Raw genomic sequence first — 24,010 nt, 5'->3', positions numbered from 1 at the left:
TGCATCTTCAGACCAAGCAAGTATTCATGCTCACACATGCATATCTGCTAGCTATGATATTCAAATGACCCTCTACTTGTAAACATGCATGAAGGTTATGCACGCATTTCCCTCCTGCATATGATTTTTCCCAAAGGCATGGTAATTCTGTAATTCCAAACACTTCTGAAGGTTTACTTACCATTTACTTTTTGTTTTGCTTGGATAGGCTTCCAAATGGTTTTTAAAACTGTCTTTTTTTAACAAATTATGATCATGGTTTATGTACTGAAAATAATTGAGTGATAACAATTTAGTAATTTTCAGTCCTGGAAATCCCATTGCCAATTAAGATTCCTGTTTTCTTTACTATTATAAATCAGCAAAGTAAAGAGACTAAAATAAGTGATGACAACTTCCCCAAATGAGTTGTTTTACTAGTCCGTAATCTTATTACTAGCTAATATTTGCAAGTAATGTTTAGTAGAAAGCAGAAAAAACTCTCAATTCTGGTTCATTTTCTACAGCTATTAGAAGTAACAGTAGATTAAAAGCTACATTGCAAAAATATGGTTATTTTTCTTCTAATAAATCTGCAGCATAATATTTTTCCTCTAAGTACTGGTAGTTTTCATAGTATTCAGTATAAATTTCATTGAAAATAATACACTTTTAAGTACTGAAGTTTCTTAGAGCCTTGTCAGAAGGCAAAACAGTTAAGAAAACAGCTGTGTAGGAGCTCAGTGAGGATAAAAAATACAAAATGTTCATTAATACACAAAAGAGGACTGAGAACAAAATGGAAATTGTAACTATCAGTCTCAACTCATAATATACCCAAACTTTGATGTTTTCATTTCAGCATCTCAAGAATTGGGTCATGAGCAGGGCAAGACAGTGAAGATAGTTGAGCAATAGAATCACCCTCTCAATCACAGGGGCTTCATGCAAAGTGAGATGAAGGATGCAGGGACACTTCAAAGACAGTTAAGGACAACTATAAGACAACAGAGTTAACTATAAGTTACAACTGAAATGGCACAAAGAAGGTGAAGTGGCACAACTGTTATCAGTTATGGGATAAGATTGTTAACTTGTGGGCTAAACCCAAGCAAAACAAAGCATTTTCTTCTGTGCCACAAGATTCCTACCTAAATAAATCCTTAACAGCTGGTGTTTTACAGTGTAACCTGTTTCATAGAAGGGGTTAGCTAAGTTCATCCATCCATCAAGAGATGTTAAATATATTGGCTGAATTACAAACTTCCGCATAAGGATGGTATAAACCATTTATTTCTAAAAACTACAAGGATTTGCCATTTACTCTGCAAGTGCTTATTTCCAATACCCATCCATTACCAATCATCACAGAGACATGATTCTGAGCTAGATGGACTTTTGGTCTAACCCAACAGAACAGGGGAAAACTTTGTTGTCATGCATCCTACGCCAGCTCTAGTCCTGAACACTTAGACTACATCCTTCACCTAAGGAAGACAGAAGATGATCAAAACTGACTTTGTCAGTCTAAATTTTAATAGTTTCTTTTAGCTACTTTGGCTTGTTCATCAACATGAGTCATCTTATTCATTAAAGATCTGATCCAACCAAATCCTTCTGAAGGAAGCATTTCTCTAAAATAAGTAGATTTGATTCCTTTTTAGAGATCTATTATGAGCCCTACAGAGTATTACATTTCCTTCTTGGCATCTGATCTATTTAATCCAAATCAGCTATTACATTCTGATATGTAGGGAATACAGGAGCAGAAACTAAATTCTATTTTTCTTTGTAATTGCAATTTAGCAAGGTTGTAAAATAAAACTGAGGAGGTTTTCTCTTATGAAAACACTACAGTGCTGCTGGGAAATAGATAAAACTTTGCCTACAAAAGTGCTATTTATGTAACTAAAGAAGTAAGAAAAATAAATATGCAATATGTGTATATTTGCAATATACATTAGTTTTATTACATGTGATTACTCAAACCCTAATTCCCAAAAAAAGTAACAGAGGAAAAGAAATTCTTATAATAGTTTCTTTCAGAGAAGACACAAGATCATCATGTGAACTTTCACAAAAGGAAGCAAATTACTTCTTCAAGAGCTAAAAATACAGGAGTCCTGTGATATTTCTAAGTGTAAAAAATATGAAGTTCTGTGCTTCTGACAGTGTTGACCCATTTTTGCTTCAAATGCTTCAGGAACCACAGCGTAAGTGCCTCATCCTGTGATGAAGAGAAGCTTGGCATTCCACCTTAAGAACTGCAGTTTTATCCTGTTTGCCTGCCTCAGTCAAAATGTTTAAAATCAAAATATTAAGTTGGATTTAACTATGTGACCACATTGAGGTGCAATGCGCATACCCCCAGAAAAATTAAGAAATAAACTTACAGACAGGAAAGGACAGGTGCGGTCACACTCAGAAAGATAGCTTTGATTCAGAGTTGGGATTTCATATGCTTTCCAGCATCAAAAGAGTCTGAAGGAAAAAGGAAGATATAAAATCTGTGCATCTCCAGATTGGAGATGGATGGATTTTGCCATCCCTAGCACCAGCTGCTGCCTCTTGCTGTGGGACAGCACTGCATGATCAGGTGAGACAGAAGAGGCTGAGAACCTGTACCTTCCCTGTTCTTTTTATTTCCCGTTCTTATTTTTTCTCCCTGTTCACAAGAATGCAAGCAGCTTTTTAAAAATACACAACAGTGACTCCATTTTAATATAAATTATGCATAATAATTTTAAAAGGATTATTTAGTAAAAGCGTTATCACGTGTAGTTCCTCTGTCAGAGTACTGTAGTCATAACTTTTTGTTTGTCTTCTCAGGTTTCACAAGTTACTAAATGACCTTGGATAAGCCATGCAAGTTTATCAAGTCTCAGTATAAATACTTACATCAAAGATGAAAATTAGATGCTCTGAGGTGCATACACATTTTTTGTGATTACATTTTATATAGTTTTCGGCTCCTCCAGATTCCACAGGAAGTGTCAATTCAAGAGCACTGCTATTTCCCAGCATTTTTGTCTAAGAAATAAATTATACCTTAAAATGTAAAGTCGAAATTTCATATAAAAGCACCATACTGCATATTGTAGCAATTTTAGCTTCAAGGCAGAAGATAGTGAGAACAGAAGCACAACAAATCGATACAGTATCATTTATAATATATACCTACATCCCAAAAAAGACAGTGTAAACCACAAGCATAACTCACTGCATTTCTCTGTGTCATTTAGACTGTAAATGCTTCAGGGTAGGGATTGTATCTTGCTACTTCTAACAACCAGTTTTATGAGGCATCGAGCTGGTTGGATGTCTGTCAGTGCTACTATATGCAAATAAAAATACAACTATATTAAGACATGAAGGTTCACAAAAATACACAAACCAGTTTCAGACTAAGCATTCTTAAGAGGTTTTTCTTTTCTTCTTAAGAAGTAACTTTTATTTATAGAAAAGAAATAATTCAAGTCCAACAGTAACACTCACCTAGACACATGATGATAAGATGCAACATTTTTATAGGAGAAATAATGGATCTCTTCAACCACTAACTTGGAGCAAGGGTGAAAGATCTTGTTTTATTTCAATAGTTTATACGTGTGAATAGCACTTAAATTCACTTCGAAGCTATATCATGTCACCTAACTACAATTAAATATCCTTACTTTTCCACTCAAATATATACATTGCTTACCTTTATTTATTAGCAGTTTTTACTCTAAAATCCCCCAAATACATAACACTTGAATTTTGCAAGATGCATTTATGTTATCAGGTGAATACTGAATAATCTGCCACGCATTACATACCACATAGGTCATCTTTAGGTTGGTATTATGAGCTCAGCTTTTAAATACTAACTAATGGTGACTACAAGGAGGTAAATACGATGGACTACAAAACCAAAAAAAATTAGTTGGTGGTAACTGTGCTTTAATGTAGCTTATATGTCTATACAATTTAACTTCTTTTTTTTTTAATGCTATTAAAAGTATGTTGACAGTTAAGCAGACCACTATTTTGAGAATTCAATTAGTTGCCACTACTTCCTATTCCTGTGAGATTTTACATCAGGGATTGTAAAGATTACAGTAACTATGAAACAAAGATTCCATCTCACTGTAGTTGGGGACGTTTCTCTAGGGTCTCACTCCCTTTGGTTTTTCTTCTCTATTTTTTGACAGACTTGTTCCACTTCCTCATCTGTAGTTCTTCAGTTCATGCTCACTTCCTCTGCCTTCTGCTCCTCTGTCTCCTGGTTTCTTTTTTTGACTTGCTCATCTCACTGCTTTGAAAGGGATGTATGAATGGGAGGAGGAGGCTAGCCTACCTGCAGGAGGTGCTCCTCCATCACAGCTATCCTACCCATTCTCTCCTCAAAGATGGTAAACCTACACAGAATTACAGAATCATTTGGGTTGGAAAAGACTTTTAAGATTGCAAGAGTCCATCTGTAAACCTAACACTGCCAAGTCCATCAATAAACCATGTCCCTAAGCACCACATCTACATGTCTTTTAAATACGTCAAGGGATGGTGACTGCACCACTTTTATCCCAAAGCCTATACTGTTACATGGGGTTATTGTGGCCCAAGTGCAGGACCCGACACTGCCCCCTCTTGTACACCATACAGCTGGTGTTGGCCCATCGATCCAGCCTGTCCAGATCTCACTCCAGAGCCTTCCTTCCCTCGAGCAGATCAACACTTCTACACATGTTGTCTGCAAACTTACTGAAGGAGCACTTGATCCCCTTGTCCGGATCATCAATAAAGATATTAAACAGAGCTAGTCCCAATACTGAGCCCTGGGAGACACCACTTGTGACCAGCCATCAATTGGATTTAGCTTCATTGACCACAAACCAGCCATCCAGCCAGTTTTTCACTTAGTGAAGAGTATACCTGTCCAAGCCATAAGGAGCCAGTTTCTCTAGGAGGATGCTGTGAGAGACAGCATCAAACACTTTACTAAAGTCTAGGTAGACAACATCCACAGGTCTTCACTCATCCACTAAGCGGGTCACTTTGTCATAGAAGACCAGGTTAGTTAAGCAGGACCTGCGTTTCCTAAACCCATGCTGACTGATGCTGATCAAGCAGTTATCTTGTAAGTGCTGTGTGATGGCACTCAGGATGGTCTGCTCCATAACCTTCCCTGACACAGAGGTCAGGCTGACAAGCCTGTGGTTTCCCAGATCCTTCTTCCAGCTCTTCCTGTAGATGGGTCACACATTTCGTATTTTCCAGTCATCTGGGACCTCCCGAGTTAGCCAGGACTGCTGATAAATGTAGGGAAGTGTCTTGGCTTGGCTTGGCTTCTGCCATTTCCTTTGGTACTCACTGGTGTATCTCATCTGGCCCCATAGACTTGTGCACGTCTAGGTTGCTAACCATTTTTTCTTGGATTATGGGGTCAACATTTTTCTCATGGTCCCTGTCTTCCAGCTCAGGGGTCTGGGTACTCAGAGAACAACTGGTCTTACCATTAAAGACTGAGGTGAGAGTACCTCATTAAGTACCTCATCCTTTGCCACGAAGTTTCCCTTTGCAACCAATAAAGAATGGAGATTCTCCTTAGCACTCTTTTCACTGCTGACATATTGATAAAAACATTTTTTATTGTCCTTCACCTCGGTAGCCAGATTAAGTTCTAGTTGGGCTTTGGCCCTTCAGATTTTCTCCTTCCATAACCTCATAACATCTTTGTAGCCCTCCTGAGTTGCCTGTCTCCTTGTCTGAAGGCCATAAACTCTCCTTTTTTTAAGCCAGGCTGGTCTTCCTCATTGGCTTGTCGCGGGGACAGCCTGCTCCTGTGCCCTTAGACTTCCTCCTTGAAGAATATCCAGACGGAACAGTGCGTGCTGCTGCAGACCCACCCTGCAGGGTCCTACCTGCTGCCCGGCCAGAGGTCAGCCCAGCACCGGTGTGGGCTGAGATGCTGGAACACCTGCTGCTGTACGGTAACACCCACCAAAATATGGGAGTACCCTCCAGGGTGTGGGAACACATGCCATGGGATGGGAACACCTGCTGGGGACTGGGAACACCTACTGTGGGATGGAAACACCTGCCAAGATGTGGGAACATTCATGGGGATGCATGAGCACCCATTGAGGGCTGGGAACACCCATCGGGATGCAGGAACACCTGCTGAGGGGTGAGAACATGGTGTGGGAAAACCCACCAGGATGTGGGAGCACCCACTGAAGGTCAGGAACGCTCATTGGGATGCAGGAACACCTGCCAAGACACAGAAACAACTGCTGTAGAAGGGGAGCATCCGCCGGGGTGCGGGAACACCCTGCTGGGAAGTGAGAACACCCGCCGCAGTGCGGGAACACTTGCCAAAGTGCGGGAACAGCCGCCAAATGACGGGAACACCCGCTGAGGGACGAGAACACCTGCCAAGGTGTGGGAACACCCTCTGGGATGCAGAAACACCGCTTGGAAGCGAGAACACCAGCAGCCATGAGTGTCAGGAACAGCCGGTGTGGGACAGGAACCCCGGCCAGGATAAAGAAACACCCGCCGGGATGCGAGAACACCGTCAGGCGTGCGGGAACACTCGCAAGGATGCAGGAGCACTCTCAGAGATACGGGAACACCCGCTGGGATGCGGGAGCACCAACAGTGAGGTGGGAGCACCAACAGTGAGGTGGGAGCACCAACAGGGAGGTGGGAGCACAAGCAGGGATGCGGGAACCGCAGCGAGGATGCGGGAACACTCGCTGGGATGCAGGACATCGGCAGGGATGCCGGAACGTTGCCAGGGATGCGGGAACACCCGCAGAGATGCTGCAGCACCAGCCGGGACGCATAACCCCCAGCGGGCCGGGGGCGGCAGGCGCGGCGAGCTGCTGGCTGATCGCGTCGATGTCGGCGCGCGGCGAGCGGGGCGGGGCCGGCGCTCGCTCGCGGCCTCGGGGATGGATTGTGGCGCGCCACCATCTTGGCGGGCGGGGCGGGCGGAGCCGCCGCTCGGAGGCGCGGGGACCTGCGCGGCCTCAGGTACCGCCGGCACCGCCGCGATCCCGCCTTAGCGGGGAGGCCTCGCCCGGGCCGCGGGGCTGAGCCGGGCGCGGCCGAGCCCCGCCTGGACCCGAGAGGAGCTCGGACCCTGCGTCGCGGCTGGGCCCCCGTCCCGGCCCCGCCCCATTTCCCGGCCCTCGGTGCGGCGGGGCCGGAGGAAGCGCTTTTCCTCAGGGCTTTTCCTCCAGAGAGGCCACGAGTGCGGGGATTCTGCCTGCCCAGGAGCCCCGGGCAGGTGACAGCTCGCTGTCCGGCCTCTGGGAGGTTTGGGCGAGAGGGAATGGGCTCAGGCTGCCCCAGGCGAGGTTCAGGTGGGGCGTGGGGAAAGATTTTTGCACTGAACGGGTTCCTGGGCACTGGAATAGACTGTCCAGGGCGGTGGGTGAGTCACCATCCCTGGAGGTGTTTCAAAGACGGGTAGATAGCTCAGAGATATGGTTAAGTGGTGGACTGGTACGGTTGGATCGGATGATCTCAAAGGTCTCTCCCAACGAAACAGTTCTATGGCTTTTTGGTTCCTGCTTCCCCCCGCCTGGGCTGCACCTCTTCCCCTGCGTTTGTTCTACGTGCGGCTGCAGGACGGACACTGCTCCTTCGTGCTCCGTGATCCCCAGGACTTAAACCGTGTTTCTTTCTCCTCAGGCGTCCGCTTTTTCTGAGGGAGGCTTGGAATGGGTCCAGAGAAGGCTACAGAGATGATCCCAAGGCAGGCTGAGAGAGTTGGGGTTGTTCAGCCTGGAGAAGAGAAGGCTCCGAGGAGACCTTGGAGCAGCCTTTCAGTACCTGAAGGGGCTGTAGGAAAGCTGGGGGTTTACAAGGTCATGTAGTGATAGGAGGAAGGGTATTGACTTTAAATTGGAAGGAGGAAGATTCAGATGAGACGTTAGGAGAAATTCTTAACAATACGAGCATGGGGAGGCACTGGCACAGGTTGCCCAGGGAAGTTGTAGCTCCCCCATCCCTGGAGGTGTTCAGGGCCAGGCTGGATGAGGCCCTGAGCAGCCTGGTCTGGTGGGAGGTGTTGCTGCCCATGACAGAGGGGGTTAGAACTGGATGGGCTTTAAGGTCTCTTCCAACCCAACCCATTCTATGATTTACTCATTTCCTTCTCTTTGTTCCTTTTCCCCAAATATATCTGTCAACAGGAGGGAAGGAAGGAGAAGACCCTGTTTGCTGGAAGCACATTTCTGAGTGTGGTGGTTTTGCTGATTTCCAGCATGGCTGGAAGGCTTAGCCTTTCAGCCACAAGTGACGTGCACTTTTTGAAGGCTGCTGTGTTTGTTCTTATCTGTGGCTGTTTATCTTGTGACAAAGCATGATATGTTTAGAGTTTGCAGTAGACAAGATTAGGAGCATGGGTAGCATGTGATATGGATGCCACCGGTGACTCTTAGCTAATCTTAAATCTATAGCTGCTGGTGGCTAAGAAATTGCTCTGCACATTATAACACTTAAAAAAGCCTTGGCATTGTTATTGGTGGAGGGTGAGAAAGTGGGCAGCGTCACTTGCTGACTTTCTCTCTGCTAACTTGAAACTAGTATGTTCGTAACTCGGTGCTGATCATAGATAATAGATGTTTGTGTCCAACATGGATTGTATTCATGCTGGGGTGCTGTGTGAATGAACCTGAGAAGGATGTGCTAGATACTCTGGTAGCCAGTAAGGACTCCGAAGAATGCAGGAGATTAATATTCTGCCTTACTACTGCTATATAAGAAAATTTCATTGTAGCTTTGTTTCATGAATTTTAAGTAAGTGCTGAACAGGAAACTTTTTCAAGTGTTCCTTTTATTCCTTAGATATCAGGATCCAGCTGTGCCATGGCAGTTCGATAGTATGACTGTGACAGTGTGCACTGCCAGATCCTGAAACATCTTTTTATGTGAAGCCAAGTTCTCTTATGTTGGTACTAAAATTAATGTGTTTTCTGTGCAAACTTTTGTCTTGTATGACTGCTTATTTATCTAGGTGATCTCTACTTATGGCATTCAGTACTGGCATGCAAAATTTGGCCTGTTTCTTTTCTGGGGTCTTTTGCTTCACTAAATCCTGCAGATTCTGTAGGAAACTTTCCTTGAGTCATGATTACAGGGCCATGGTGAATGTAATTGTTGTGTTGCATTTCCATCTCTTCTGAAGATTCCTGCTTTTGCTCACCTCCTGCAATACCCCTTGAAAGCTTAGTAGAGGTCAGAATTGTGTTAAATTACTGTTGCTTTGACATACATTTTTCAGATTTAGAAGAATGGGTGTAAAATGCCTGTCAGTTTACTTTCAGCTTTTTCTCTGACTAAAATCAAAGCAATGTCTGTGTTTGTCTTATCTTGAAAGTAAGGAAGTATGAAAGGAGAATCACCTGCTGACAGTACGTGTTAAAATGTGTGCGGGGTTGTATCCCAGAACTTGTAATGGAGCAGCCGGTATTACTGGAAAAGCTAAAACTATTTCTTCTGTGTGCAGACTTTATCTTGGTATGTTGCCTTGCAAACTGAATATGAAATAATCTTGAGTAAATACAAGGAAGAATTTCAAGTTGACTTGCACAATGGTTTGTGGTTGAGCTGCTCTTCTGGGTCTCTTGTTACTCTTGTTATGATGTACAGTTTGGGGGGCGGTGTTTTCCTCATAGAACAGCTAGAGGCAGTACTCCTGTTTTGACAGGATTTGGCAGTTCTTTTACTTGAAACATTCTCTTTCCTCATTGTCAACACAATGAAAGTTATCTCATATTTTATGAACTTACGTTTTTTTCTCTTTTAGGGTTGAACTTTTAATGGGGAAAAAAAAGTCGTAATCTGCACGAAGAAACATTTAGCACTATAGAAATCAGGTTGCATGTGAAGTGTCACTGGTGGACTTATACACCAGAAGTATAAGTGTTCAGAACAGTGGAATTGTGTGGGCTATTGAGCCTGTTGGCTTTAGTGTAATCAGCTAGGGGAGCATACATTAGACTGCACAGCAAGACTTTTATCTTTTTTAGGTGTCGTAAATTTAAGTGCTGTCTCAGCTTAAGTGATCTAAGATGTGGTAACTTTTTAAAAGCAAAATATAGTGTCATTATGAGGGAAGTTAAGTGAATTTTTTCATCTTTTTTTGCAGAGGGTCTTCATGTAACTCGCTGAGAAATGGTTCCACAAGAGGACAGCACCAACACTAACACTGTTAAAATGGTAAATAAAAGAAAAAAGACTTAAGAATATCTCCCTGCTATTTGCTAAAAATTGTAGTGATATTAAGAATGCCTTTTAAATTCCCTTAAATGTCAAATTTCAATTGGTATATTGAATATGCTTTCCACATGGCATAACTTCTATTTCCTAGTAATGGAAACAAGAAGCAAATATGTGCTGATGATTCTATTTTATTTCATAGGGTAGAATGTTGTATTTACTTTTAAAATGTAACTTCTGTTTCATCCTGTATGACTTCCGGTGGCTTAAATTTGTCATAACTCTTTGCACTTTATTAATTACGTGTTTTGTAAGGGTATCACCATGCTCTTCCAGAGAAGTGTCTTGTACAGTTGTCATTTTAGGTGTCAGATGTTATCTTAATAAGCTATACTTTTATTCTTATCCTGAAAGGGCTTAATTATTGGTAATAAGCATTGAACAAGTCCACAGCAGATCTTGCATGCTGATAGAGGGTAAGATATGTCTTGCATAATAACTGAATTTAGGTGCAAGTTCTGCACTTGGTTACTTGAGTATAGCTAATATGGATTAAGAAGGGACTGAAAATAGGCAACTGAATGGTATCTTTTGCCTGCTGATATTTAGTTTAGTGTGCATGGAAAGAATAATTTTTACACATCTTTTTTTGCTTTCTATCTTTGTTTTAACTGTTATATTATTATATTTTGGGTACATAAATTAGGCATCAACAAACTGTTGGAGCTCTGTATGGATAAGTCTTCTAGTTTACAGCTTGGTTCTCTGAGATACTGATTTTAATCTCTTAATTAGTTTGATAGCGTAAGAAAAATATGACCAACAGCTGCTGTTTGTGTGTGAGGGCCCTGAACTAAATAAGTGTTCAGGATTTACAATGAGCATAGGCTTTATGGAATACAAGATGATATCTGCACGTCTGTGTCTCAAAACTACATGTTCAAAATATTTCTAACTAGCTACAGTTATTTGTTTAACTATGTAGTAAAGGGCCTGAACTTGCTGTGGATGCTAAATGTTGAATCTTGAGTTCAGTGGAGGCTGAATCGTAGACTTCTATTGTCTGTCTTTATAGTCTGCCTCTTCATCTCATCTGAAATAGGTGAAAAGCACCAGTTTAACTTTTGCCTCCTATTCACAGTTTATAAACTTCTAGCCGTGCTTGACTAGTAATCAAAGGCAAAATTAAGGGTAAACATTTAGTTTTGCCCTTACTGCTACCTCTCTTGTATGCACTAATTTGTGACTTATTGATGTAGAGTATGACTCTTGTTGATACAAGATATCCCTAAACCAGAACTTAGCAAGGCTTCACTTGAATAAGAAAAGAAAAAAAATTCCAGCAGTTTTGGGCAATAAAACTTATGGCTTCATTATTCTTGGTTGTCAGTTCCAGGTTTTTTGTGCCTTCTTTTGGAGCATCATACATCTGCATTTGCAAATAGCTGCAGATTAGATGGACTTCTAATTGGTCTACTGTAAATTGTTTTCTGAAGTCTCTTATATATAATGTCTCTTTCCCTACAGAAAAATTTTAAACAGGGTTTTGCTGAGTGTCTTTATAGGATCTGAGTTTAAAATTTAAAATAGAAGTGTTTGTTAATTTTTGATACAGTAATATTGCCGTGTCAAATTAAGGAAAGATACTGGGTTTCCACACGAAATTATGTGGAGGTGTCTTACTTTAGTAGATGATTTTAAGGCCAAAGAGCCTATATGCCCTATATCTGTATGCCCGTAACCTTTAGGACTTAAGTTGTGGCAGACACTTGTTGAACTTGAAATTTTGGAAAATGTTTTGCAAAGGAAATGCTTAATCTACATGCACATGTAATTTTAAAACTTTGTTTTCTTTTTTATTTTCTTTTTAGGGGATTATCTTCACTTCAACGTGATGTGTGAAGTTTGTTAGCATCTTTTTTTTTTTTTTTACAGTTATTGTGAAAGGTATGTGTGAGAAAAGTAATGTTTTTTCTACGAATGTTCTTTCTATGTTCACTTTTGTCAGAGCATATTGCTGTCAATGTACGGGTCGAAATATAAAGAAACGAAACACAATTCCAGACATTACGAGTTCATGCACGCTCATGTTGTGTTGATAAGCATTCTGTGTGAAGTTTTATACATTTTAATTCTGACCTGAAACTTATATACTACGTTTCAGTAGTGATCTCTTTTTCTGCTGAACATTATAGGCCTTTTAGTATTGCGGTTTCATATTTTTTTTAGGTAGCTACCAGCTTAGAGGTGTATTTTCTTGCTTGATGAAGGCTTTGTAGTCATCCTTTCTTGTTAAACTTTTTTTTTCCTTGTTAAGCTTTCTTCCCCTTGTTAGGAAAGAACAAAGCAAAGGGCTATATTAGGCACACAGAAATGTTAAAGTCACTTTGTAGTCGGATAAGACGGTAATAGCAGCTATTACTGAAACATGTAAAATGCTTCATCTTCAAGACATAAGAATGGGCTCTTTAATTAGCATTTTAAAATCTACTATGTAGGTAGAAAAGAAATGATGCAACATGTACTTATACTTTGAATAACTTCAGAACCCCTTATCTAAGAAGTACTAGATATTCTAGCATGCTTTACTTCCCTCCTACTGAGGGCTCGTAAAGCAAGGGAGTTGTACAAGCCTAATGTAGACAAGTTGTGTACAATATTAAGCCACTACGGAATGTGCATGATCTCTATGCGCAGTGTATAAGTGCTGTGTGCTTTAAAACAGTTTGTGGTGAGAACAGAAGAGCTAGGGATCAGAGCATGTGATGTCAAATTGATCAGGCTACTGCAGTTCCTTCGTGTCTATAGCTGCCTCTTCCCCTTTTACCTGCAGCACATAACTGGTGAAAGGCTGGAGGTGTTCCCGTTTCTGGTGTACCTTACCACTGCTTGTGTGCTATGCTGTAGCCTGACAAGAAAAGAGGTTTTTTTCCTTCTCGCTCCTTGGGAATTCTTTTATGCCCAGTTTCCAAGCTTCCATTTTCACTGTATACGCAAACACATGAGCAGTTTGTGGGCTCCCTATATATATGCACTTAATATAATGGCTTGTAGCCTGTTAGTTGTAATAAAATGAAGGCAAGGTTGTAGAGTATGATATGTAGTATCTGTTAGAATAATTAATAAAAATTGAAAATAACCTTAAAAGCTTTAATGCATGAAACCCTTTCTTTTACCTTACTCAGACTTCAGAAAATATCCCTATCTATTCTGTCTTTGAGAACAAATGTTTTCTTCTGTATTCCATAGCAAATAAAAACTGCTGTTCCTTTCTGAGTCTTTCATAACTTTGCCCCTTCCTACTTAGAGGCTGCTTTCTTTTGTAAATCCCACCGTTTTACCAGAAAAGCAGAATAATTATCCAGAACTGATGCCCACACATGGAATGTATCAGCATAGATATAGTGGTATAATTACATTCAGGAACTCTGCCTGTTCATTTTTTTCTTTTGAGAAATAGAGGAAAAAGTGGGAAGATTTGAACGTGGCAGAGACTGTATTGCAAAGGAGAGGCATTAGTCAAAGATGGGAAATAGTGTAGTGATCACAAATGCAGTTGTGCATATCTGGGCATTTAAATCATTAGTCTGAGGAACAGGCTAGTCTGGAAAAAACCGCCATGTAGCTTCCTCACTGAACAGACAGTGGCGCTGTCTCCTTCACCAATAGTTTGTAAATGATGAAAAAGAGTAACTGTTAGTATGTTGACACGAGTGGAATAAACAGTGTAATTTAAATTCACTGAACTGTTTTAGCAAAGCAAATCACCTCTGTTTACTGGAAAGTCAGGATTTGCTCCATAAAGCTGAATTAGATTTCAATACCTTGAGAAGTTCTTGCAAAGATAGTGTTTGTGTTTACAGTGATAAATAGCAAGGTATGTTATGTAATCTGTAGCAAATGAACTCTTAATAAATTTGTTCTTAAAGTAGATAAATAAGTTAATGTTAATCATAGAACTACTATATGTGTATCTTACTGAAGTACATTAAAACGTATTTAAGAGATTCTAGAATGACTACACTGATGAATTAGATGTCAGTCTCTGTCACTTGTATTTAGAGCTTTTAAATCATAAAATTGAAGGTTTTCCTAAATTTAGGTTTTCTGGTGGGCAGCTGTAAAGTTGTATCACAAATCTGAATCAGCTTCTAGTATCATTAGTGGATATAAGAATGCATGCTGTGCTCATGATTAATGCTTGTTTGGAGTTGGTGCAGTGAACCTTATAATTTTTTTGAGTTAAAGCACAAGCAGCGTTTTTAGAAGCTTATTTGCTTTGCCTTTCATCTTTTTTTGGAAAGTACTTTAGTGATCTCTTAACATAACTTAGGTATTTTGAGTAATGCTAATACTTTTAGTGCAAGTTGTGCAAAGCAAAGCCCTCTAAGTCACTATGTACCACTTTTTTTGCCAACTCAAACGATATCGGTTTTGTTCTCATGTTTACTCTGTGCATTGGATAAAACAGAAGCGCTTTGCTTACTGAAACAAAAAGGGAAGAAGGTTGGTCATGATCTATTCGCACACTGCTGTAGTACTCAACTCTTGCATAACCTTTGATGTTTTAACTGCAGATAGTCATCTTCCTAATACAAGTTTTTGCAGCTCAAGCCATATAGTCAGAATTTTCGCTTGAATGGTACTTTTCTCTTCCAGTATGCAAAAACAGTCGACTATAAGCATTTAAACCCAGCTGTGCTTTTCTGATAATTGACCAGATTTGCTTAAATTGAGACATTTCTGTTACCACCTTGAACAGAGACTTCTAGAATCTGAGGTGTGCATATGAAAAGAACAGGTTTATGTGTATCAAAATCTGAACTTGTTAATGCTGTAATTTTTTGCAAGTCTGCATGACTTTTGTACTAGATGACAAGCTTAAGGATAGTTCACTGCTGTAGTTTTGATTTCTCAGAGTATGAAGTGGTTTTAATTGATTTTTCATATGTGTAACATACCAGGGCACAGCTGAAATAATTATCAATGTTGTTGTTTGATTTGGGGTTTTTTTAATAGTCAAAGCTTTCTGTTGCCTGCATTGTGTGCTTACTCTTAGTTTGACAGGTTTTCACTAGAATTGATGCATGCCTGTATTTCATAAATTTCCGAGTAGACATATAAATCTTTTCAGTTCAAGTACATGTGCAATTTTGTACCTTTACAAGGAAGTATTCGTTGGAGTTTTTATTAATTGTTTGGTTTTTTTTTTTGTCTTGAATCACTTTACACTCTGAGGGATGATAATTTATCCAAATATGTTGCTCTGTCTTCACAAGGATTTGTTGAATGCTTCAGTTTAAACGTATTTCTGACGACCTTTAATAGGATTGCATTTGGCGCAGCACTTCAAAGTAATTTCTGCTGTTAGCTTACAGTATCTGGATTTGCCAAAACATAGTGGTTTCAAATTCTGCAGAATTTGTAGCATAGAAATTCCAAAAGGGCATTGTATGTTTTACCTAATTTTGCATATTTCAGTGGTAGAACAGTTGGTAAATTCTTGAAAAGTCTAGGTTTACTTTTAAATTGCCCTTAATGTCTTTGAAAATCTTATTCCAGATCTATAAAAGATCTGTTTTTTAACTAATATAAAAATGTGTTTCCTGGCATATTGGATCTGTTTCATATATATGAAACACTTGCCCCCACTGTTTTTCTTTTTTTTTAGTGGCTATTCTTAATATTTTTGATTTTATTCCTGTATCAATCTTGATTAGGTTACAAATGGTGTGGGTTTTTGTCATGAATCGAATGAGCTCCCAGAGCAGTTCATCCACTCAGCGTAGGCGAATGGCTCTAGGAATTGTCATTCTTCTCCTCGTTGACGTGATATGGGTTGCCTCTTCAGAACTCACTTCTGTAAGTACTGTTCCATGCATGTTAAAAGGAAAATAAAAGCCTATATAAGAGAAAGATGCAGCAGAAACCTGGTCACTCACTCAGTGAGTGCTCCAGTATAATGTTTAACTGCCTTTTAGTTAAGGGGAAGACAGTATCCCTTGGGTCAGCGAACTAACATGCATCTACCAGAAGTTACAGACAAGCTGAACACAGCCACTGTTGCTTTCAAGGCAGAAGGTGTTATTGATGACTTTAGAATTAAACAACGTCAGCTCATAACTATGTACTGTAATTAGGGAATTAATTTTTTTTATTGCCATATTGATTACAGTAGTGCCCATATGTTTCCCGAGAAGTAATAAATGAGCTGTACCATTGCAGGCGAGGTGATATGGTAGGTTATAGTTCAGAACATACACAAGTCTAGAATAAAAGGAGTTGGGTAGTCATGGAGTTAAACACTGTAATTGCAAACAAGTTTGTCTTAATCTAGTTCATATATTCAGGGTCTTGAAACTGATCTGCTGTTTACTTCATGTCAGATTTTGGGACTTAAAACAGAGCTTTAGCAATGGAAATTCAGTTGTTAATAAATTCTTGTCAGTTCAGGTTTCTGAACTGTCATTAAGTCAGGTTCTCTATCAGTTTAAAAACTAACTGTATGAAAATGTTTTGCTTAACATGCTATTAATAAATCATTTTTTTTCCTGTGAGCTGGTGAAATCACTGTCAATACCAAAATGTTATTTAATCAAAGTAATCTTTTGTAATTTGTACATAGTATGCTATTGCTTACAAAAGGGTCTTCCATTTAGAAAAGATTTGTATGTAAACGTATTTTCAGTCCTATTTGAGTTCAGTGGCACATCCATATGTTGCTTGGTTGGATACAAGTAACAAATAGCTTTTCTCCAGAGGCATTGTATCTTACCAAATGGCTCAGTGCCTTCATGTTGGCATTTAAGATAGCTTGGGAAGAGGGTACACCCAGAACAGGTGGGGACATACCAGTACTCGCAGCACTGTCGTTTTCGGAACCAGACTGTTTTGGGCTGTGTACTTAAACCTGTTCATTCATTTTGTGAATTCTCACCTAATTGCTAATTTTGGATACTGCAATTATTTTCTTTCCACAGTACGTTTTTACAAAATACAACAAACCTTTTTTCAGTACATTTGCAAAAACATCCATGTTTGTTCTATACCTCTTGGGATTTATTGTTTGGAAACCATGGAGGCAACAGTGTACGCGTGGATTTCGTGGAAGGCATGCAGCTTTTGTAAGTATTTTGACTTTATAAATGTTTTGAAATTTTTAAAGTTTTATGGAAAAAAATTAAGATATGGACTAGAGAAAGGCAAAGTTTACGTATTCATGAAATAGTGCTTTCAAAAAAGCAGTTATAAAGTGAAACGTGGCACAGGAAGACATGGCAGTGGTAACTGTAGTCTTGTGACTGGAAGAAAAAAAATGGAAAAAATATTAAATGTGTCAGGAATCGTCAGAAATGCTGTACTGGGCCAGACCATTGGCCCATCCTGCTTGGTATTTTATCTTGGACAGTTGCAGTTTGTAATTCTTTTTAAGAAGAGTTCATGAGCATCGCCACTGTTGGCGGTTTGTTCCCATTTACTTTCCCATGATCTGTAACCAATGGAATCAATATTTGAACTTTGTAGTTGATCTTTATTAACGGACTTTTTTGTCTGTGGCAGAACTATGAACTATGTGCTAAGAGGTTTAGGGGTTTTTAAAGTCATATTTTTGAAAGGTGATAGAATTTGTTGTAGTTAAAACTGTATTCCTATAGCGTTTACGCACAAATTACCTTCTGTTGTCCATTCTAGAACTAGGCATAGCTTCTGCTAGAGCCTGAAATTATTGTTGTATCACAGAAACACATACTTTTTTTTTTTCTAAGGAAATTAGAGGTCCTGGGAAGGGTACTTGTTCTGTACCAGTTTTCAGAATGCCAAACAGCAGGGCTCAGGAAGCAGTAAGGCGTTTGGCCTTTTATTAATCTTGCATTAAAATAACAGAAAATGTGATCCCAGAACATGCTGTTAAAAAACGTCTGTGTAGAAAATAGCTTGTGTGAGAGGAACTGATTTCAGTTCTTCTGCATATATGAATATTAGGCTTGACTGATAGTGACGGTTGTAGGTGTAATATACTTAAATACTGAAGCATTATGTGACAGTAAACCAAATAATTCTTATTTAAAAAAATACAAGCCTGAGAACACCACAAAAGCAAAACCCCAAAAATGAAACCTTTTGTGTTAAACACATAGAATATTTAGAGTCGGCTGAGATCTTGAAATAATTTTTTGTAGATCAGCCTTTGTCATGAAATATCTCTGAATGGTATGGGTGTTGTGTGTCAGACATAATGCCGTTCTGTGTCTTCATAAGATAATAAGGAAATAACCAGAATTTACAGATTCTGTATTGGTGGTAATGACAAATGAGGATGATGAAAGCGATAAAGAATCATAGAACAGTTTGGATTGGAAGGGACCTTTACGGGTCATCTAGTACAACCCCCCTGCAGTGAGCAGGGAAATTTTCAGCTTGATAGGGTTGCTCAGAGCCCCATCCAACCTGACCTTGAGTGTTTCCAAGAATGGGGCGTCCACCACCTACCTCTCTGGGCAACCTGAGTGTTTCACCAGGATGATTAGTTGTACAGAGCAATTATACTGATCAAATTTATTAATCTGAGCAGATGAGTAGAATAAGGGGCTATTGCCTAGTGTGAATTGCAGTGGCATATCGAGCAACAGAATCTCAAGACAGTGCTATGTCAAAGAGGTAATATGAACTCGTGATAACGGGACAGCACTGTGTAAGAGTGCTGAATCTGTCACATCGGTGTGTGGCACTCATGGCACCACTGTAAGAATCTCATTATTTTTCCTTTCTAATCCTATAAAAAGTCTTTTTAAAAATAATTTGTAGGAAGTAGCCATTAGTCTTGATGTGAGCGTATTTCAAAAGAACGGTGCAGAGTCAGGACTGTAGTGTGCAGTTAGATTTTTTTTTTTCTCTCTCCCAAAGGAGTTTAGTTAAATATTTATTCAACTGTGTAATTATTAAAGTGCCTTTAAAATGTATTGTGTTTATTAATCCAGAACGAAAATTGTACATTTATAGATTTTTATTTCAGTAATGGTTGCTTAGGTAAACACTCATACCTTACTTCTAAGCTCTCTTCCCCAGAGCCAGTATGGTTGAACAGCAAGTTGCAGGTTTGGGCATGGGGTAGTAATGCTTGTTAGGATGCAGAAAGGAAGAGGGAGAATGATACTTGACCTCATCCTAGTTGAAGCCTTGTTAAAACTAAGGTGGAGTCCGAGATTTTTATGTAAAGGCACTTTGCCTCAATGAAATGAGGAAAAGAGAGGCTGCTTGTTAACACATGCACAATAATTCAGTGCAGCTCATCTCACTAAGACTGAACTTCACAGGTCTTGGCATTCTAACTGCCTGATCCTGCATTGATACCTGGGTAGTTGAACTCGGTGTGGTTCTCCAAGAGGTACAAGGAATTACTGAAATTATTTACTGAACCTGTAAGCCCTCTTATTTATTGGGGAAGAAGGCTGGAGGGAGAGAGATTGAATCGTGACAGAACTATGGAAAAAGGCTTTAAAAAACTTATTCTCAAAAAATTTCAGTTACTAAAAGCTCTGCCTTGATAGATTATTACATTTAAGATTCTGTAATTAGTTTGCAGATGCTGAAGGTTATTTTGCTGCTTGTACAACAGATAACACTGTAAACAGTTCTCTGGTAAGTGCCTTTATTTGTGAATGTCAATGCTTTACAGTAACATGATATCGTTATCCAGACAATATTTCTAAAATATGGCAGTCTTAAAATGTAATAGGTTTTGGGAGATGGGATTGGTAACTTACACGTTAATAAAGCTGCAAATAATGACATTGCTTATTATGAGAAATACAAGTTCTCAGCTCAATAGAACACTGACTTGAATGTTTGTGTAGTAGTTTGAGAGAAATATTTCTCTCATATGAAGGAAAGCTATACGTATTCAGCTCAGTATCTTCCAAAGCAAAATGTGGAGAGCTATTGGTAAAGCCAAACAGGTTTTAGGACTGAAATCCACAACAAAATTATTCAGTTAGGTGAGTCTTTTGTATACTGCAATCCTGCTTTGCGTTTTGAAATAAAAACGGGCTGTCTTCTTCATTCCAGTGTTTACTGAACCAAATGTCAGTGCTTATATTCTGCTGATAAGCTGCATTGTCAGGTGGCATTTTTGTGGTGATTGTTGTCATCCATAAGTGACAGTTTGTTATGCTGCTTAATCTGCATACCTAAATCAGAGGCCACATGCAGAAATGTATCCAAAGCATAGAACTTCAAAAGCTTGCACCATCTCTGTGATAGAGTAGGGGAGACAACCGAGTGTTGACAAACTACTATGTGGGTATTTTTATGCTGAATAGGGAGTTAAAGAGAGGTTTTTCAAAAGTATTCTTTAATTTCATTGTTTGGGATTTTCCCCAACTTTATCTGCATTTACAAATAAAATCTTCTCAGTCTGCTCAGTTCATTAAGATCCTCTGACTAGAAGCAGGATTCCTCCTTAACCTTGGACAAATTTGCAGTACTTTAAACAGCCACAAAAATTCTGGTCCTAAATAAGGAGCCTAATGAAAATGCAGCTACCAGATCATTACTTCACTCTTACAGTTTATTAGTTTAATTTAAACAAGCAGTTTAAAACTTGTCTTGTAAGAAGTATTTTAAACAATTAAAACTTCTGCTAAATGCCTTATATATTGGAGTTCCTTTGGCAAAGTTTTTTGACCTTTAATTGTAGATCATGAGCTTTTAGGGTAATGGGAGGAAAATGCATATATATTAATTCTTGTATGTATATTCGGTATTTTATGTTTCTAGTTTATTATTTGGACAGGAGCTATAGATCTATTGAAATGTCTGTGGTTTTGATGAGTTTTTTATTTAAATCAGTAGGTTTGAATTTTCTGGAGATGGGTTATGTGTTCATGAGGATTTACACAAAAGTTATTTTTGAGTACTGCATTTTACCAATATGTTTAATGTAATCTATATTTTATTTGTGAATATCTTCAACAAGCCTATCCACTGTGTGCAAAATTTGATTCTCTTAATGTTCGCCAAGCTTTTTTTATTTAGTTTTCTAATTCACTACATTAATCCTACCGCTTGTAATTTAAATATCCTGCTTAACTGTATTTTTCCTTGTACCTATTCATTTCAGAGTGAACCTTTATATGTTCCTGTAAAGTTTCATGATTTGCCCACTGAAAAAAATGGCAGTAATAATAGCGATACAGAGAAATGTGAGTAAAGACTTCTGGAATGCTGAAGTGCTAGTTCTTTAGTGAATGAATTACTTTCCTCTTTGTCAGTGTAACTGCTGTCACGTTGCAGGACTTGCCTCTTTTTTCCCCCATCTTTATTCTTTCTTTTTTTTTCTTTTTTTTAATTAAATATCTTATTGCATGAATTGCAGTCTCAATATATCTACTTTCAGGTAGAGAAAACATAGGCCTATCGTTCAGTTTACCTTTCTTGGTCACTACAGATCCAGCCTATGTTTATCTCAAGGGACCAGCTGGGTTCAGTTCTTGTGATTCTTTCCTTCTGGGCTTGTATGACCAGCAGCAGTGAGTCAGCCTCTGGAAAAACAAGCTATTGTCCTTTTTAGAGCAGGAGCAAAGCAGTCAAAGTAAGAATTTTAACAGTCTATGTGCATTCTGATTTTATTTAAGCCTCACTATCTTGTGATAGTAGCTGAAATGGGCCTAACTGCCCCAGACAGTTATAGATAAGAAAAGATAGTTGTCAAAGAATCCAATTATCTGATCCTCAGCAAAAGAGTGCCTGCTTATACAAGGGAAAGTCTCTTTGTTAATTTCTGGATGACACATGCAAAACCACTTTGGTAGGCTCTGCTATCCTGTTATAACATACACTGATCACTTCAGGATTGTTTGAGCTGTAGCTTTTCCCTTCTTTTAGGAAATAGGTATTCTTTTATGTTGTATTAGGCTAATATTTATATGTAATGTGTAATGTTTCCTTTACATAGGAAACTAATACTTAAAATAGTCTTTATTTATAAAAGCTCATGCTGGTTTCAAGATTAGTTAGTGCGTGGATTTCAAATAAGCAAGTGACCTTATGATCTTTGCTAAGCTTTGACATCTGTTGGACGCTCATCCTCTGAGTAAAACACTGCTCTTGCAGTTAGGTGTAGTTGTGTGCAGTTTTTGGCTGTTTGACTATTGATCAATTAAAGAAAATCTTATATGTAATATTTATCAATACAGAGTAATTCTGCCTAAAATTTTATTGCTACCTTGTGGTGATTTTTTTTTTTTTGACAGAGAGGAAGGATGATTCTTTTCAGTAAAGTTTTTTGGATGGACAACTGTACTGATTATAAAACCAATAATTGTGCTTTGTCTTGTTAGTGGCCTATCGAATAGCAAAATAGTATTTTAATAAATGAAAATAAAGGCATGTCTTCTATTTGGATAAAAACCTATTATTATTTGTCAACTATTGCAATCAATGCCATATTAGAACATCGTAGGTCTTTTTGCACATTGTGTTGGCTTGAAAAGTTTAATAATAATATGCAGCCTTTTTTTTTTTCTCTCTTTTCTTAAGCTCCCAAAAAGCCACGTGTAAGGTTCAGTAATATTATGGAGATTCGGCAGCTTCCATCGAGCCATGCATTGGAAGCAAAGTTGTCTCGTATGTCATATCCAACGGTTAAGGAACAGGAATCAATATTAAAAACTGTAGGAAAACTCACTGCAACTCAAGTAGCAAAAATTAGCTTTTTCTTTTGCTTTGTGGTATGTGCTTCATTCTTTCAGAAAACTTAAGTAGAGATGCAATTAAGACTTTTATAATAATAGTGAAACAGTATTGAGATGACTTGTATTCTTTATGCCTCATTTTCTAAATATACTGTATGAAGTAAAACTTCTTTCATGTGCTGGACATGAAAGTACATCTAAGGGAGGGTAATAAAAAGAGATCCTGGGTGTGTTAACTGTAAGGTCAGTTGTGAGATACGCCATGCTTTCATGCCGTGTTGTCCAGTGTTGGGTGTGTTTGGTACAGTAAGCTCTGGGATTACGTGTATGCAGGCTGTTAACAGCTGTGGTGAGACTGTGTGGAATGGGTAAATGTCAGTATGATTCTTTCTGGGCCGTCACAGAAAGAACACTGCTTCGCTGTGGCATTGTGCCCTCTGGTAGTATGAAGAGAGAAGATAGTTAATTGTCCTTATACTCCATAGAGGGCTGCAAGATTTACTGATGAGTCTGTTGGTTGCTGGTGTTCATGCATTGTGCCTCATCTCTGGGAGGGGAGAGAACGATAACAGTGGGGTGATTTGTGAGAGACAGTAAAAATGTAAAGAGCAGATCAGTGATAGCTTTTCCAGAAGTAGCTTCATAGATACTGCCGAATAGGCAATATGTAATGTGGACCTAGTACAGGTTTTTCTCAGGAAGTAGTACTCCTTAAAAATTTAAAATAATAGTAATAAAAGATGTTAGTACTGTTGATGCCTAAACCAGAAAATGATGATTTGATTTTCTGTGTGTATCCATAAAGAACGTGCATGCAGCAGCAAGAGAATAATAAGCCACTCATTAGTGATTTTGTATGCATGAAATAGCTTTTAAGAAGTTATTTAAAATTCTCTGTGTCTGAGTATATTTCTATATATAAACACACATACTGATTTTCTAGAGTAAAGTTCTCATGTTTAAAACAAATCCTGTTCATGCTATTTGTGGATGCTGCTACTACTGGCATGCATATGTATTTCTTCTAGGACTGTATAAATATTTCCACCTAAGACTTCAGAGAGTGATAACTTCCCTGAGGATGTGTCTGAGATCTTATTAATGAGATCTCAATCAAGAAATGA

The 24,010-nt window shown here is 38.9% G+C and overlaps 1 protein-coding gene across 5 annotated transcripts in view; it reads left to right on the top strand.

Annotated features, from left to right (window-relative positions):
* Nucleotides 1-6,566: 6,566 nt before the first annotated feature.
* The window catches only part of SLC35F5 (solute carrier family 35 member F5), a 40,606-nt gene continuing 23,162 nt past the window's right edge, over nucleotides 6,567-24,010 (top strand). Inside the window, exons 1-8 of one of the 5 annotated variants that reach the window (XM_054069883.1) lie at nucleotides 6,567-6,626; nucleotides 10,124-10,194; nucleotides 12,066-12,141; nucleotides 15,915-16,056; nucleotides 17,175-17,318; nucleotides 19,771-19,833; nucleotides 21,314-21,395; nucleotides 22,732-22,922. In XM_054069883.1, coding sequence (XP_053925858.1) covers nucleotides 15,922-16,056; nucleotides 17,175-17,318; nucleotides 19,771-19,833; nucleotides 21,314-21,395; nucleotides 22,732-22,922 — 615 coding nt within the window. In that variant the 5' untranslated portion in view covers nucleotides 6,567-6,626; nucleotides 10,124-10,194; nucleotides 12,066-12,141; nucleotides 15,915-15,921. Of the gene's footprint in view, nucleotides 6,627-6,938; nucleotides 7,000-7,019; nucleotides 7,256-7,440; nucleotides 9,211-10,123; nucleotides 10,195-12,065; nucleotides 12,142-15,914; nucleotides 16,057-17,174; nucleotides 17,319-19,770; nucleotides 19,834-21,313; nucleotides 21,396-22,731; nucleotides 22,923-24,010 lie in introns of those variants that run through there. The other 4 variants (XM_054069881.1, XM_054069884.1, XM_054069880.1 and 1 more) reach the window with 4 other exon arrangements.

Source organism: Cuculus canorus, chromosome 6 (genome assembly GCF_017976375.1).
Source record: "Cuculus canorus isolate bCucCan1 chromosome 6, bCucCan1.pri, whole genome shotgun sequence".
Classification (NCBI taxonomy): Eukaryota; Metazoa; Chordata; class Aves; order Cuculiformes; family Cuculidae; genus Cuculus; species Cuculus canorus.
This window is presented reverse-complemented; position numbering and strand designations above follow the sequence as displayed.